Source organism: Hyperolius riggenbachi, chromosome 8 (assembly GCF_040937935.1).
Source record: "Hyperolius riggenbachi isolate aHypRig1 chromosome 8, aHypRig1.pri, whole genome shotgun sequence".
NCBI classification, from domain to species: Eukaryota; Metazoa; Chordata; class Amphibia; order Anura; family Hyperoliidae; genus Hyperolius; species Hyperolius riggenbachi.
In genome coordinates this window covers 130,400,903-130,418,754 of record NC_090653.1, presented here as the reverse complement: position 1 = coordinate 130,418,754, position 17,852 = coordinate 130,400,903, and the positions used below count along the sequence as shown (strand labels likewise).

The 17,852-nt window shown below is 43.7% G+C and overlaps 2 protein-coding genes across 2 annotated transcripts in view; one reads left to right on the top strand and one right to left on the bottom strand.

Moving 5' to 3' along the window:
• Nucleotides 1-11,299, bottom strand: part of AKAP14 (A-kinase anchoring protein 14) — a 51,708-nt gene extending 40,409 nt beyond the window's left edge. Inside the window, exon 1 of the mRNA XM_068251103.1 lies at nucleotides 11,196-11,299. The gene's annotated coding sequence lies outside the window, so the exon portion shown is untranslated. The remainder of the gene's footprint in view (nucleotides 1-11,195) is intronic.
• Nucleotides 1-17,442, top strand: part of LOC137529119 (putative ferric-chelate reductase 1) — a 31,142-nt gene extending 13,700 nt beyond the window's left edge. The window contains exons 2-5 of the mRNA XM_068251104.1: nucleotides 6,001-6,113; nucleotides 10,177-10,292; nucleotides 14,739-14,803; nucleotides 17,234-17,442. Coding sequence (XP_068107205.1) covers nucleotides 6,001-6,113; nucleotides 10,177-10,292; nucleotides 14,739-14,803; nucleotides 17,234-17,328 — 389 coding nt within the window. The 3' untranslated portion in view covers nucleotides 17,329-17,442. The remainder of the gene's footprint in view (nucleotides 1-6,000; nucleotides 6,114-10,176; nucleotides 10,293-14,738; nucleotides 14,804-17,233) is intronic.
• Nucleotides 17,443-17,852: the final 410 nt, after the last annotated feature.

The window sequence follows — 17,852 nt, the reverse complement described above, 5'->3', positions numbered from 1 at the left end:
ACACTTGTTGTGTGATATGCGATGTTTTAATTATTTGCATTGTGAGTTTATTTTTACATTTTGCGTATGAAGCTACATTGAAATAGTTAATGCACTAGAGAGCGCTCTTTTCTTCCCTACCTTTTTTCTGCCTAGGAGTATAGATGTCCCTAGAATAGGTAGGCAGGCATACAGTTGTCCCCAGAATAGGTAGGCAGGCATACAGATGTCCCCAGAATAGGTAGGCAGGCATACAGATGTCTCCAGAATAGGTAGGCAGGCGTATAGATGTCCCCAGAATAGGTAGGCAGGCGTATAGATGTCCCCAGAATAGGTAGGCGTATAGATGTCCCCAGAATAGGAAGGCAGGCGTATAGATGTCCCCAGAATAGGTAGGCAGGCGTATAGATGTCCCCAGAATAGGTAGGCAGACGTACAGATGTCCCCAGAATAGGTAGGCAGACGTATAGATGTCCCCTGAATAGGTAGGCAGGACTTTAGTGTGTCCCCAGGAGGAAGGGTGGCAGCGCAGAGAAGTAGGAGCGGTGGGCACAGCGGCGGTGAAGGGGGGACTACTCCCCCTCTTCCCTCACCTGGGGCTCCCCCTTCCAGAACAAAGTATTGTGCGGCGGCTGGCAGCAGGCGGGACTTACCTTATCTTGTTCCCAGGTGGGATGGAGCTCTGCATTGCCACTAGTCTGGACTGATCTAGACCAGAGCAGCGGCATGCAGAGCTCCATCCGGCGCTTGGAACAAGCGCAGGTAAATCCCGCCCGCTGCCAGCCACCACACAATACTTAGTTCTGGAGGGAGGAGCGAGGAAGGGGGAGCCCCAGGTGAGGGAACGGGAGGGGGGGGGGGGGAGACATCTTTCTATTTGTTAGTTTGCTTGGAGTTCAGGTAGTCCTGAATAATGAACAAGACAGGGACTGTAGGTTTGTTCTTAACCTGAATTTATACATAAGTTTATACAATGTGTCATCTCTGTCCACTGTGCCTCCCCTCTGCCCCGTGCCTCTAGTGTCCCCCTTTGTGCCGCCTCGGTTTCTCCCCCGTGTCCCCCTTGCTCACCGAAAAGTCTCAGACTGCTCCCACAGTATCATTCGCCATTGCATGTGTCGGAGAAGTGACATCATCAAGCCCAACATTCGTAACGGCGGGTTGTTCATGCGTCGGGTGTTCATTCGTCAGCCATTCATTCGTCAGGGATTACCTGTATATGGCTGCTCTTCTATTTGTCAATTAACAGCTCCTCAGTTTCAAGGAAGGACTGGTAAATTTCAGAATTCAGCTTATTTATTAAATGGTAATAGCACTATATAGCCACGTTTATAAATAGCTGGAGTTGGATCGATTAGAGATCACTGGGAATTTTTCTTTGGGAACAGAGGCAATGACCCACTTGAATCTGTGGAAAAACAGGAGCATTCAGCAATCTGCATTCTTGGCCAACAGCCAGCTGAGAGCAGCTCTTCAAGGGCCTGCACACACTTTCACATTTCTTAGTGGCAGTGGCGTAGCAATAGGGGTTGCAGAGGTAGCGACCGCATCGGGGCCCTTGGGTCAGAGCCCTCCTTCAACCAAAGTATTAGCTCTCTATTGGTCCTGTGCTCATAATAATCACTTCTATAGATACTTTAAATAGTAGTAATCATTAACAAAATATCATTTCTCATACCCTACTTGCCCATTTCACTGTGGAAATTAATTGTTATGTATAGAGTGCTTGGGGAGCCCCATGTAAAACTTGCACCAGGGCCCATAGCTCCTTAGCTACGCCACTGCTTAGCAGACAAATCAGTGTCCAATACAAAAGGACATCAGGCATCAGCACTGCAGTGTATCTTACCCAGTTTTTGCAGTGTAGGCCAACATTCTACAGTAAAGAAATCCAGGGAACTAATTATAGGCAAAGCATTCAAAGCTGCTCCTATGAGGTCAAAGAGAGGAGAACGTTTGTAACATTTTTTTCTTCATGACTTCTACAGCTGCTGGATCTTTTTGGCCCTCTTCAGTATCCTGGTTGTTCTGATTTTACATAACTTGACTGGGTACTCTTTATACCTCTACTTCACAAGCCCTACCATAGAGCCACATCAGTCCATGCCTAGCACTCATGAAGTTGGATTATATTGCTCTGGAAAGTCAGTATACTATAGCTGTGATATAAACCTGTGGTTCTGGATGGATGCATGGCTTTGCAGGAACATAAATAATGATTTATATAACCACTTTTTGCTCTGAAGTGATACATTATGGGAACAACAGCTTCTTTCTCATTTTCAGCCAATTACCAAAAGGTGGGTGTTCACTGGGAAGGTAACATCGCACTTGGTTTAGCATTTGCAGTAGGGGAGTGTTTCAGTTCCTTTTGAACCTCTACAAAAATCCTTGAGGATCTTGTTCTCCATAGATGGACTAGTTACTACGTGAGGCCTGGAACCCACTGAAATCAGCAAACGCAAAATGCAACCGCTAGCGTTTTTTCTGAGCGGTTTGCAAGCGGATTCATGCGCGTTTTTGGTTGTGTTTTGCAACATTGTATTTTTTTGCCCAGCAGGTGCGTAGCGTTTTGCGTTTTTATCCTGATTGGTCCTGTGAATTATTTTTCATTTTGTTACAGTGTGCTGAACCGCAAAACGCTAGCAAAACCGCTCAGTTTAGGTTTTGCTGAGCGTTTCTGCTATCGTTTCAATACTTTACATTAAAGCGCTAACGCTCCCAAAATGCTGCAGGTCCTGCGTTTGCGTTTCTGGGAAACGCAAACGCTCCTGTGGAAGTTGCCCCATCCATTAACATTAGCCCAGCGTTTTGGCAAACTGCTAGCGTATCGCAGTGCTGCCAAAACGCTGCCAAAAGCGCTCCTGTGGGTTCCAGCCCTTACAGCGTGTTGCAAAAGACAGAAGAATACAACCTCTGTTTTCTATCAATCAGTGGAGTTGTAGGCTGTAGACCATTACAGCCAGAAAATCTAGTCAGCACCAGGAAGTCTAAAATTGACCTACACCCATCCACAAAATATTATATAAACAAATCAGCCCAAAGAGTAAATATTAATAATGTAACTAAGGTATGTATAATAATATTTTCTCTCCAAGAATCCATGGAACTCTAGTGCTAATTACTGTATTGTTTGGACTATAAGACTCACTTTTTCTCCCCCAAAAGTGGAGAAAAAAGTCACTGCGTCTTTTAATCCAAATGCCAATGGCATTTTGGCAAATGACTGCCAATATGAACATCCAACCCGCCGCAATGTCGGGGACTCCCTGTACTGTGACCATGCAGAGGACGACACAGCTGGACAAACAGAGAACAAAGGGGCATAGAGGAGGACACAAAGGGGCAAAAAGTAGGACAGACGTGGACACGTGGAGGACATAGGAGGACACAAGGGGTCATAGGAGGACACAAGGGGACAGAGGACACAGGGAGGTACAAGGAGGCATGAGGTACAAAGGGGGTATAATCCAAAAGATGCCCCTTCACCATGTATGTACCAGGTTTAGTATATATATTTTCCCCCCTGGTTTTTGCCCTCTAAACCTAGGTGGGTCTTATAGTCAGGAGAGTCCTATAGTCCAAAAAATATGGTTTGGGTTTTGGGTCAGGGTACCCAGTCTCCCTGCCAGGGTAGCCCAGCTCATTCTCTTAGGACCATGACACACAGGGGATCCTGTTACGACGACTAGACATAATACACTTAAGTGTAGCTTCCATGATTTACAATTAGTTAAAGCAAACAAACTGCTATGAAAAGAGAATCCTTTTCATAACGATTTTCTGTGACTTAGCTGCCCATGTGACATTGCCCTTACTCTGCCAGCAATCCTACCTCTCCTGCTACTCTTAACCCACTTCTTTTCCCCCTTATTCATATTTCTCAGAAGACACAAAAGATAATCATGGCATGTGAGCACAAAAAAGACATTCTTACTTCTAGATGTTCTGAATGTCACCTTTTTTCCATATGACATACTCATAAGCATTGCCAACAACCACACACAAACTGATTTCACAGGATACAACTATCTTGGTATGGCTGTTTAAAAACAGTTAACAATGCTATGTTTTATAACTGCATCTGGAGGAAGTGGTAAGAGTCAGAAGGCATACAAGAGAGAAAAGTCCTCTTTTCCACTGTGGTGAAGATTAGTGTCTACAAGGTACGGACAACCAAGCAACGCATCAAGCCAGGAGATGGCTCAGTATGGTCTGTCACTGCTGCTGGTTCTGATTGCATTCAGTGCCACATCTATGTCATTCCCAAGTGGAGCACCTATATCTGCCTGCGTATCAATGATGCCAGGTCATGTAGGAATCTCTCCACAACCAAATCCTGCGCCCTATATAATCAAGACAAACTCCAGTTCATTCCAGCCAGGCAAAGCTATACAAGGTAAGCTGGTATATTCTGCATAGCTCTACAGGATATTATATTCTACATGTAGACATTGAGGCATCTTAATGTGCAGCATTATATACAGATATGTTAAATCTATAACTTAGTAGAATTGTATCCAATACATCATCACAGTTAATTGACACACAAGTTCTTTATTTCTTTTAAATTATTGTAAATCCTGAAAATACATATACATATATGTTAGATACTTATTTTTTCTTATATAGCAGGAAAATGCATTTTGCATAATAAAATATAAATATTTGCAAACAGCTGTTGTATTATTGATGTTGTTTGTTATATTATTCTGATTTATTGTTGCTTTTCACTATTTATAATAGTGATCATAGGTAGAGGAAGGAGGTCAGAATGGTCATTTTATCATTGCAGCCACTATCTCACTTTGGTCTCAACTATTCACCAAACACAGAAAAAGTACCATCTCTGCTTTAAAATATCCCAGGTTGTCATTTTCCCCCACGTTATTATCACTTTTCATTAAGAAAAGTACCGTAACTGTAATGCTTTGTGTATGTGGTTCAGAAAGTTAAATAAAATTATTTTAAAAAGTTTAGAAATAGAGGATTTAAGTGTAAACTTCCCTCAGGGAAAACACTCAGAGGTGATTTTAAAAGAGACTTAAATCGGACCCAAACCAACATTTTTTTTTTTTAATTCAAAATATTTAATTGCATCACTCTGACACATAAAAAGATAAATAAACACTCCTTCAAGCCTATGAGCATTTCAGTGCATGCTTTTCACCCTTCTCTTTTCATAACTAGGGTAATACAGGTGGCAGCCATTAGCAATTCCTCCTTTGCTGGACACCTCCTACTCCACCAGTCTGCCAGATTCTGACCCGGCAATATGAAAGGAAGGGAGGGGTTTCTCCAATAAATGTAAAATATTTTATATTTGTCATCATGCAGCTGAAAAAAAGGCTGCTATTTATTATAATTTAGAAAATAGATTTTATTTCCTTGTAGCCCTCTGGAGTCATCCTGTGCTCACAATGTCGGTCCAACTCCCTCCGGCAAGCAGTAACGACCCCTTCGAAGCTGGGCAGGGGACAGCTACTGCACATGCACGACTTTAATCGCGCTCCTGTTGCCGGGAGCACTCCTGGCCCAGCGGTGAGGAGGTGCGTGGCTGGCCAGCATTGCGGGGGTCTCCGCTGCTTGGCGGAGAGACTCAGACCGACGCCGTGGGTACAAGACAACTCCAGGGGGCTGCAAGAAGCCCCACATAAGTTCACCTAATTTTTTTATTTGCCTTATGATTTTCTTTAAGGATTGTAATTTTATTGATCCAAATAAACGAAAACTCTCATAGATTGCAATGCATTTCTCGGGACTAGGTTTCCGCTTCTTCAGGCATGTAAGCAAAATCTTCAATGAGCCGTAGTAGAGCCTAGCGCCTCACTGTAATGCTTTAGCAATGGTTTTCATTTTGCCACAGTACCGTGGTTAGGTTTCCTGCAGTAAAACTCACACTTCCTTTCAGGAATTGACTGGAATTTACTCTGCCATACAAAGCATATAGTTCTTGAAGTTTTTTTTTACAACAAAAATTAGAATTGCACTTGAGCAAATATTTTTTTTTTATTTCTGCAGTTCAGATACTTGGCCCAAGCTACAGAGGAATCCTGCTGGAGACTCGGACTTTTGCACAGACCACTTTATATGGAAAATGGCTGCAGCCTCCAAATAACACCAAGATCTTAGCGGTAATACATGAAGATTGCTCATATAAAGAGATCCCTTGTTTAATCAAGCAAGTATACTGTTAGTGATTAATTTGTGGAAAAAAAAACAGCAGGTACTCTGAGATAATGATTAGGATGAATTAAGTTTTGTGGCACACATGGCCTAATCATAGAGGCCCCCCATCAGTGTCATAATCACTGAAATATATTTCCATTTTCCAGTATACCATCACTAGCAACAATTGGTGTATTGCTCCTTCACTAACTAAATTATTTGGCTAGCAACACAGCAGCACATTGCTCCGTAAGTGTAGCGTATTTGAGTACTCGGTGACTCTCTGCTTATGAACCTTCTGTTGAGTAAAGAATAGTCTATGTGACCAAGACCTTAATAAGGTTTTCTGGGCTGCAGAACCTTAACGAACCTTGGTGATTCTATGCACCAGGCCTGGATTCATGACAAACTGTTAGTTACAAAGTGAAAAAAACTTGCCTCATCACCAGGGTCATATAATTACCGGTATTAGTATTTATAAAGTGCTTCAGAAAATGTCAGCGCTATATAGAGTACATAGTCATGTTGCTAACTGTCCCTCAGAGGGGCTCACAATCTAACCCCAACTGTACACATAGGTACATCGTAGTCTAGGTCCAATTTAGGGGTAAGCCATTTCACTTACCTGTATGTTTGTGGGGCGAAACCAACCAACCAACAATTGTTTTGGGGTCAAAAAGCTGTACTCCTTTATCAAGGCAACATCACAAAGTGCCCATGACACTGTGGGATTTTGTCTTGATAAAGGGGTACAGCTTTTTGACCCCAAAACAATTGTCAGATGTTTTACATAGTGGGTGATTAAAATGGCTTGAAATAGCTGTCCAGTGTGCTCGCAATACTTTGGAATTTGCCCTCCCAAAATGGCAGATGAGAACAAGAGAACAAGCCTGCCCTCATTTGTGTGGGATGTCAAGGGATGGTTGCACTTTAAATAAAAAGTTAAGGGACAGCAGAAAACTATGCCAACCTCAAAAAGTATTACATATACGGCAGATCAGAACGGTTTGCCAGGCGGTTTTGTTACAGAAGCTGTTCAGTAGCAGCTTTACTGTAACAATATATGAAATATGCTACACTGAAATCCGCAGCAGCAATCTGCAAAACGCCTCATAAATTTTTTTTAAAAAAGTGTTTCAAAATCTGCTAGCATTTTGCGGATCTGCTAGCGGGTTTTGGTGTGCCCCAGGCCTTAGTGGTGATTTTAACCACTTTACCCCCCGCGGTACAGATATCTCCGTCCCTTTTTCTATCCTTATAAAACCAAGGGACAGAGAAATCTGTACCTCCCGCGCTACCGCCGTTGTCCGCACTACCGCTGCTCGTGCGGGCACTCCTGCCGCTCGTGCACGCCGCCGCCGCCCGCTCGCCCAGAGATCAATGAACGGGAAAATCCATTCCCGTTCGTTGATCTAAGCCCCCGCAATGATCCGCTGCTTCTATTAGAAACAGCGCGATCATTGTGATGTTCCCAGCCTCGTACTGCTTCCTGTAAGCGTCCTTCTGGACGCTTACAGGTCACATGTAAACAAACTCACTGTATAAATAGTAAAACTACACCCTAAAGCATTTTACATATACAAATACATTAGTTTTCCACAATAAATTAACTCATTACCTCCCACACGCCCCAATTATTTATTTTTTTTGTAATTAAAAAAAAAAAATATACAATTAAATAAAACAACAAATAGTTACCTTAGGGACTGAACTTTTTGAATATTTATGTGAAGAGGGTATAACACTGTTACTTTATAAACTACGGGCTTGTAATTAGGGATGGATGCAAAACTGAAAAAAAATGCACCTTTATTTCCAAATAAAAGATTGGCACCAAACATTGTGATAGGGACATAATTTAAACGTTTTTTTAACCGGGACAAATGGGCAACTACATTTTAATTACAGTAGCATGCATTATTTAAAAACTATAATGGCCGAAAACGTAAAAATAATTTTTTCCCACATTTTTTCCTATTTTCCCATTAAAACACATTTAGAATAAAATAATTCTTGGCATAATATCCCACCTAAAGAAAGCCTAATTAGTGGAGAAAAAAACAAGATATAGTTCATTTCATTGTGATAAGTAATAATAAAGTTATAGAGGAATGAATGGAAGGAGCGCTGAAAGGTGAAAATTGCTCTGGTGTTCAAGGGGTAAAACCCCTCAGTGGTGAAGTGGTAAAGGCATTCAACCTGACCTTAGAAACAGGATTATTGACCATGAAATGCATTACCATTGTGTCCAATAAACCTTTAACCTTTTCTGGGTTATTTCGTCTTGCTGAAGCAAGGACACTGCTCTATCTTTTAAACGGTTTTTGAACACTTTATCCTTTTTGGCACGTGTTTTAATTGTTGGTATTGGTATTCTCATGGATCTGACGAAAGGTAGTTGTACTCCCAAAAACCAAAGTCCTTAGGCTCCCTGCACACTGCATGTGATTCCGATTCCGCTTTTTAATCTTTACTGCATGCTGCATTTTTTGATTCAGTTTTTCTGTTGAATGTATTCAGGGAAAATCGGAATTGAAAAACAGAATCGCAAAACGGATTTGCAGTGTGCAGGGAGCCTTAGATTGCACTAAGACCTGGTTCACACGTGCGTTGAAGTGGCAAACGGATCTGATCGCCGGTCAATTGGATCTGTTTTCACTCAGTTGCCACTCCATTTACGTTCTGCTGCTTCTGTTCCGTTTCCCCCCATCCACCCCCAGACCTTCACCTTCAAAGTATATTTTTCTATTTAGAATGGTCCGTTTCTTTAATAGTAGGAAGAAACTTTTTGTTTTCTCATTACGGCGATTCAGCTTCCGTTTCCGTTCCACTGGGCTCATCGGTTCGGTCTGAATAAAACAAAAACAAAGTTGCAGTCCGTTCAGCGGATCATGCAGAAAGGATTTGTTTGAATGGATGGATGTGAACGGATTATAGGTTAACACAGGGACGGATCTAGACCAAGTTGCGCCTGGGGCAAGGTCAGGTTTTGGTGCCTATGCTCTTATCTCTACTGTTTATACATAATTTACAAACTCAATCCTCGCATGTAATGATGAGCCACTCTCATCCATCTGAAAATCTCTCGCCCACTTGTGCACGGTGCACCCCTTATTCACTTATGTGCCCACGTGACTTGACTCTTCTCCCTCATACATTTGTGCACCCCCTTGCCATTTTTGTGCACCCCTCAGGCCCTCACGGTCACCCGGATATGTTTCACGACCACTTCACCTGCTTCTGTGCACCCCTTTACCCACATATGCGACCCCTTGCCACATTTCTGTATCCCTCACACATGTGCAGATGCGCAGAGAAGTGGGTGAGCGTGAGGAGGGGTACACAGATGGGCACATATGTAGCTCAGCTGAGGGGTGCACTGTGCACAGAAGTGGGTGAGAGAATCTCTCTCTGACTCAGCACTGTCAGCAGCAATTAGGCACTTTAGGCAGCGGCAGACCGGCGGTCATACTTACTTCAGCCGCTCTCCGGAACGCAGACCTGGTCTCCTCTCCTCTTGGTGTCCGTCGCACCTCTAGTTGGCTTCACTGATGACGCGCATTGCAGAAGCCAACACTAGAGGTGCGACAGAGAGACTAGGTCTGCGTTCCGCAGAGAGCGGCTGAATTTAGGTATGACTGCCGCTATGCTCAGATCCGTCCCTGCTATGCTGTCTGACAGCCTGACACACACTCGAGGGGCAGCACCAGCAGCACAAATACAAGCGAGGGACCGGGGAACGGACACACAAGCGGGGACAAAGTGCCTGCAAAGCACCTGCCGCAAGAGACCCGCCTGCCCTTCCCCCTCCCCAGATCCATCCCTGGGTTAACATTGGATCCATTTCCATCGGTTACGATCCGTTCCCTTCTGATCCGAACCGGACCGTTTTTTAACTCTAATGTGAACCAGACCTAACAGCTTCAATCATATGATAGTGTGAGAATAACCATATACCTAGTAAAATAGGTACATGGTTCGCCAGCCGAAGTCATACTGTTATATTAATGATATATCCTTTGATTGCAGTGCCCTGGAAACACTGTCGGTGCAGTTACACACTCTAACACCAATTTGAAGGACCAATCTACAGTATATATATGGATGCCACCAGAGTCCAGCAGCCCAGGCGTGTTTATTTTTGTGTAAGTGAGCGGAAGTGGTAGCTGCATGCATAATCTACATGAAAGGGCTCATTTTGTAGGGAAACTATAGAACACCCAATCAACCACTAGAACAAAGCAGCCTGCTATCCTGCTGTCTGAGTGGATATCCACACAAGTGGCTGAGTTCCTTACCTGGCAGTCAGGAACCAAACAGACTACCTGTTAAAATGACTGCCTCCCTAGACTGGAATCCGCTGAAATGGGGCTTTATTAGTGCCACATCAGCATTCTTGCCAGCCTCCCACCGAATACCATCAGAACACAACTGCAGCTGACTGATGGTGAAAAGACACAGACAACTGCTTGTATAAACACCGCCTTAGAGCCAGTTCACATTGCAAAGCAAACACAGCGGATGTAGAAACAGTGCAGTAACGGCTCGTTCGCACTAAGGGCATTTTTGCCCTTTCTTTCCCAGCACAGGCAATTTTCTAAATCGCCCACAAAACGCTTGTGCAATGAATCTCTATGAGAAGGTTCATATCAGCGCATTGCGTCTGCTGTGCAGTCCGCAAAGCGGTGCCTGTACCATTTTTGTTTTTCTTCGCTATAATGGAAAGAATAGGAAGAGTGCTAAATGCTCACCTCACAAATCCGCTTTATGCGGCGATTGTGTTAGCATTTTTTTTTTTTTTAAGAATAAATACATTGTATTTATTCTTTTCCGGGTCAGAGTTCACTTCCTGACTCGCGTCAGGGAGTGAATGACAAAACCACTCTGGAAAAGCACTTAGAAAAGCGCTTTTACCAAAAACAGCGCACAGTGGAGCGCCGGGAGGGTAAAAAAACCTGTCACACAAAATCACAAACGCTTGCGTTTGTGATTACGATTTTAGATGTGAATGAGGCCTAAGTGCATCTGCTCAGGAATGGTCACATTACCTGCCGTTTCCATCCATTGCATTTGTGTCGCCACCTGTCCGCTCATCCGCTGTACTGTACATCGTTTCTTCCATCATCCGCTACTCACCCCGGAAGCCAGGAAACATGGGGCTTCCTTATTAAAAAGTAAAAAATCAATGTGAAACCTACCTAGCAACAACAACAAAAAAAAGACATGATAAATCACACACACACACACACACACACACACACACACACACACACACACACACACACACACACACACACACACACACACACACACACACGTTTGGAAAAGTATTCAGCCCCCTTGAGGTTTTCCACATTTTGTCACATTACTGCCACAAACATGAATCAATTTTATTGGAATTTCACACGAAAGACCAATACAAAGTGGTGTACGCGTGAGAAATGGGACAAAAATCATACACGATTCCAAACATTTAAAAAAAAAAAACATTAACTGCAAAGTGGGGTGTACGTAATTATTAAGCCCCCTGAGTCAATACTTTGTAGAACCACCTTTTGCTGCAATTACAGCTGCCAGTCTTTTAGGGTATGTCTCCACCAGCTTTGCACATCTAGAGACTGAAATCCTTGCCCATTCTTCTTTGCAAAACAGCTCCAGCTCAGTCAGATTAGATGGACAGCGTTTGTGAACAGCAGTTTTCAGATCTTCCCACAGATCTAATTGGATTTAGATCTGGACTTTGAATGGGCCATTCTAACACATGGATATGTTTTGTTTTAAACCATTCCATTGTTGCCCTGGCTTTAGGTTTAGGGTCGTTGTCCTGCTGGAAGGTGAACCTCCACCCCAGTCTCAAGTCTTTTGCAGATTAAGAGGATTTCTTCCAAGATTGGCCTGTATTTGGCTCCATCCATCTTCCTATCAACTCCGACCAGCTTCCCTGTCCCTGCTGAAGAGATGCACCCCTCGAGCATGATGCTACCACCACCATATTTGACAGTGGGGATGGTGTGTTCAGAGTGATGTGCAGTGTTAGTTTTCTGCCACACATAGCGTTTTGCATTTTGGCCACAAAGTTCCATTTTGGTCTCATCTGACCAGAGTACCTTCTTTCTCATATTTGCTGTATCCCCCACATGGCTTGTGGCAAACTGCAAACAGGACTTCTTATGCTTTTCTGCTAACAATGGCTTTTTTCATGCCACTCTTCCATAAAGGCCAACTTTGTGCAGTGCACGACTAAAGGCTCATACACACATCAGACTATAGTCTTTGGAAAATGAAAGATCACAGACCAATCTTACCACCCTTCATGTAGTATAAGAGCCATACCTACACAGTCTTTTCTATGGAGCTGAACTCCACATCAGAAAAAAAATCTTTGCAAGATGCTGCACACACAGATGCTGTACAGACACAAAAGATCAGTATCTGTAAAAGATCTGTTCCTGCCAAAAATCCATTCCTGCAAATTGCAATGATAGTCTATGAGATCTGCAGATCATCACACATACATGATTTAACTGGCATTTATCTGCAGATCAAGCAATCATCTGCAGATCTGAAAATCCATCCTGGTGGATCTGATCTGCAGATGAATGTCAGTTAAATCATGTGTGTATGATGATCTGCAGATCTCATAGACTATCATTGCAATTTGCAGGAATGGATTTTTGGCAGGAACAGATCTTTTTCAGATACTGATCTTTTGTGTCTGTACAGAATCTGTGTGTACAGGGTGGTAAGATTGGTCTGTGATCTTTCATTTTCAAAAGACTATGGTCTGATGTGTGTATGTGGCCTAAGTTGTCCTATGGACAGATTCCCCCACCTGAGCTGTAGATCTCTGCAGCTCGTCCAGAGTCACCATGGGCCTCTTGACTGCATTTCTGATCAGCGCTCTCCTTGTTCGGCCTGTGAGTTTAGGTGGAAGGCCTTGTCTTGGTAGGTTTACAGTTGTGCCATACTCCTTCCATTTATGAATGATCGCTTGAACAGTGCTCCGTGGGATGTTCAAGGCTTTGGAAATCTTTTTGTAGCCTAAGCCTGCTTTAAATTTCTCAATAACTTTATCCCTGACCTGTCTGGTGTGTTATTTGAACTTCATGGTGTTGTTGCTCCCAATATTCTCTTAGGCCCAGTGCACACCAAGCGGTTTTTGGAGCGATCCGCCGGCCGCATCCGCCTATAAAAACGCTTGGCTAATGTATTGCAATGGGATGGTGCACACCGGCGGTTTGAGGTTTTTGCCAAGCCGCAAACGCGCCTCCTGCTGCGCGTTTGCTAAAAAACCTCAAACCGCCGGTGTGCACCACACATTGAAATACAATAGCCAAGCGTTTTCACTGGCTGATACGGCTGGTGAATCGCATACAAAATCCGCTTGGTGTGCACCCGGCCAAACATCTGCTCTCTGCTCCCAAAACCGCTAGCGTTTTGACGATCTGCTAGCGGTTTTGGTGTGCACTGGGCCTTAGATAACCTTTGAGGCCGTCACAGAGCAGCTGTATTTGTACTGACATTAGATTACACACAGGTGCACTCTATTCAGTCATTAGCACTCATCAGGCTATGTCTATGGGCAACTGACTGTACTCAGACCAAAGGGGGCTGAATAATTACGCACACCCCACTTTGCAGTTATTTGTAACAAATGTTTGTAATCATGTATGATTTTCGTTCCACTTCTCACATGTACACCACTTTGTATTGGTCTTTCACGTGGAATTCCTAAAAAATTCTTACACGTTTGTGGCAGCAATATGACAAAATGTGGAAAACTTCAAGGGGGCCGAATACTTTTGCAAACGTGTGTGCGTATAAATAAATGTATATACACATCTATATGATACACTATCTACTGATTGGCCACCGGGTCCCCAAAAGAATAGCGGGAACAGAGGGGACCCCGGCGACCTGGAAAGAGGTAGGGATGCGGGGGAAAGGAGCCTGGGTCCCACTGTGCAGCGTCGATCGCGCGCAGGACCCAGGAACGCTGCGTACACAGCTTTTTTTTTTTTTTTGCCAGCCTGACCTGAGCGGTAAGCTCTCAGCACACAAAGCAGAGCCCGTGCTCAGGCCAGGATTACCGCCAGGGAGGTTAATTAAATGCAAACGCTCCAAAAAGCATGCTTTTTTGCACTGCCTAGTGTGCTCCCAACCACATTCAAAGGCTTTAGAGAGCAGTGTTATCTGTATCGGTGGAATGCAGCCAGGGGCTGGCCTGAAAAGTAAACAGGAGCAGATTAATTTTATCTGGGTGAGCAAAAACTGCGGATAACAAAAGAGAACTGGAAAGTTGAAATGTTCATTACTTTTTTTTTTGGGGGGGGGGGGGGGGAGGGCTTGCAGCGGAATGAACATTGTTGAACAATGGCCATTTTAGATATCAAAGTCAACCCCTTAAATTAAAAACAGGAATAGGAGTCTGCACAGAGGTTCTAAATTATCTCATAAATTTATTTTTAGTTCAGGCTTGCTTTACATGAAAAACAGAATAGCGGTTCTTTACTTTTGCTGTTGACTAAAAGCAGACCAGTTTAGTGATCATTTTATAATATTTGAACCATTGTTATTTCTTTTATATCTAGAGCAACTGTAGCTGAGGCCTATGACAAGTACTGGCTGGGAATTCAGTCTTCAGTTATGTATAGAGGTGAGTAAAAAAAAAAAAGTCATCACCACAGAAAAAGGATAGCACCAGTAATGTGAGAAATGTCTTTTATCCACTGTAATGTGTCTAATTTTTCAACAATATTTTACTTTTCAAACATTTATTGTTCAGTGTAGGCTTGTCACAGTGCATTACTGTGAATACTCAGGGCCACTGATACAGCATCACAGGGGAGAGAAGTGTATGAGGCCCAAGTGATTCTGGACTCCGGCCAGGAGGGTCCCTACCATGAAGGCACTTATCAGACACTTGACCAGAGCTGCAAGTTCTGAGGGGGATGCATGCCGGTAAAATATAGATTCTGCATTGCATTCAATAGTACACTAGCACCAGCAAAGCACATAGATATTGCTGTCCCTCAAACAGACCTCCTGATGCGCCCCCCATTGTGAGTGCAGACTATACAGTTGCTGTAAGGCCAGGTTTTTTTTTTGTTTTGTTTTTTTAGAGCATAGGATTATAAATTTGCAATAATTAACATTGCACAACATTTTGTACACAGCACATCTGAACTTTGTCCAATGGCTATATGGAAAGTAGGGATTACCAATGAGATGCAAATAATTCCAAGTTAATGCAAAGTTTTATGCCAGTTTTATGGAAAGACATGCAACTTGAAAATTGACCTGTCAAATGCAGCTGATGTGGTATCTGATTTGTCTATTTTCAAGCTACAAATATATGCATAGAATCAGCATAACAGCTGCATACACACATACTTATTTGCATTTCATTTATAATCCCTAATGGAAAGCACCAGTCTTGCTTCTAGTAGGCCAAATTCAGTAGCTCCTTATGGCCCGTAAATTTGAAGATCCTTCCCCAACACAATGCAGATGACCGTACCCAGTTCAACTCCTCCCACCAGCTATTAGAGATGAACTACTTGTGGTCAGATTGCAACTACAGTTCCTCCTTTCTCAGTAGAATGGAGACGAACGGGCTCAGCTTTTTCTGCTGAGCCCAAGCAGCAGCTACTGCCCAGACGTGAGCCGTCCTGCACAGTGCAGCTGCGCTTGTTCTTGTATGGGAGTGTAGCGGCAATCATCAGGGGTCTCAGCGCTGAAACAATAAAGATATATGCATAGAATTCGCTTGACAGTTGCGTAAGCACATACTTATTTGCATCTCATTGACCATCCCTAATGGAAAGCACCTGCCTTGCTTCAAGTAGGCCAAATTCAGTAGCTCCTTATAGCCAGTAAATTTGAAGATCCTTACCTAGCACAATGCAGATGAACTGACCCAGTTCAACTCCTCCCACAGCTAATAGAGATTAACTCTTTGTGGTCAGCACTGCAACTACACTTCCTCCTTGGTCAGTAGAATAGAACCGAACTGGCTCTGCTTTTTTCCGCCGAGCCCAAGCAGCAGCTACTGCGTAGTGCGGCTGCGCTTGTTCTTGTATGCAGGTGCAGCCACAATCGTCAGGGGTCTAAGCGCTGAAAGAATGAGGAGGAGGGAGATGGTGAAAGATCCAGAGGCTTACCTCTACTGAGGTAAGTATGTGTTTTTTTTTTTAAAAAAACACAGTTTAACTTTTAAGGGGATCTAAAAGAGGCTTCTCCCATCCTCATCTGCAGTCTTGTTCTAGCGCAGGGACACCAGAAAGTCAACTAGCACACTAGCCCTGTCCTGCTCATCTATCTTTGGAGATGGCTAGGTCGGCACTACTGCACATGCATGAGCAGTCTGTGCATGCGCAGCAGCACAGAACTGATCGGGCTCAGCCATTACTGCCGGCGCCAAAGCTGGATGGAGCTAGCGCACAATGCATAGGGAGGCCACTGTCTGGGGGGTCCCAGAGCTGGAACAAGACTACAGAGGAGGATGTGGGGAAGCTTTTTAGGATCCAGAGGCTTCCCCCTACCAAGGTAAGTCCCCCATAGGGGCTCTTTTACATCTTTACCATCCTTGGATGGGCCAGGAGAAAAAATGTATACATACTTGGGGCTTCCTCCAGCCCCATCCATCCTGATCACTCCCTCAATGTCCTCCACCGACTCTCCGTTTGTCTGCAATCAGCTCCAGTAGGTCCGCTGGTCTGGGTCCAACTTAGCATGCGCAGCCTGGCCACACACACGCCCCCGTCGCTGGGAGCGACTACTGTGCAGTGGTAGAAAGCTCCCGACCACGGAAGTGCGATGGGGAAACCACGTGCAGCCAGAGTGGCCTGACTGGCCAACTTACCGGGGCCGATTGTAGACAAACAGAGAGGTGGCGGAGGACGTTGAGGGAGCGATGAGGCCGGAGGGGGCAGAAGGAAGCCCCAGGTATGTATTAATTTTCTCTCCTGCCCCATCTCAGGTACACTTTAAGTCTGGTTTTTAATATCTATTGTGTGCATGTTTACTGAAAAATTCCAACAAGTTAAAGAGTGATGCAATATAACCCATCTTATTTTTTTTCCAGGAATAAGAGCAAGCTCTAGTGCGAACAGATTCACTTGGGAAGCAGCAGTTCTCACAATCCTCTTCTTTCAGTTGGCAATGTTTCTTCTGTTATAAAGGAAAGTACTCCAGACGGGCAAAATAATACTGTAGTGCAACACCATACTGTATGTCGTCACTACAAGAGTAAATTTGCACTTGAATGCCAATAAAAGTTATCTTTCAACTTTAGTCTACAGCATCTTTCAACTTTAGTCTACAGTTTTTAAAAACTTGCTGGAAATCACAGCAACATTATATAAATGGAAGCTGAAGAGCAGAAGCATATTGGGGCTGCCATTTTTCCTTTTAAATAATACCAGTTGTCTGGCAGTCCTGTTGATCCCTTTGGCAACAACAGTATCCAAATCCCAACTGAGCAAGATGATCAGCAAGACAGCCAGGCAATTTGCATTGTTAGAAAGGAAATCTATCATCCTCCATATTTCTCATACTTCAGCTGTGCTTAAAAGATACCCATAATTCTCCTCTGTCTCTCCGGTTCATAAGACTCCTTCCATACCACATCCATTGTGTTGTGGCGGAATGGACATTACATTGTAACACAAAATAAATATATTTTGATGGGACTTTCACATTGG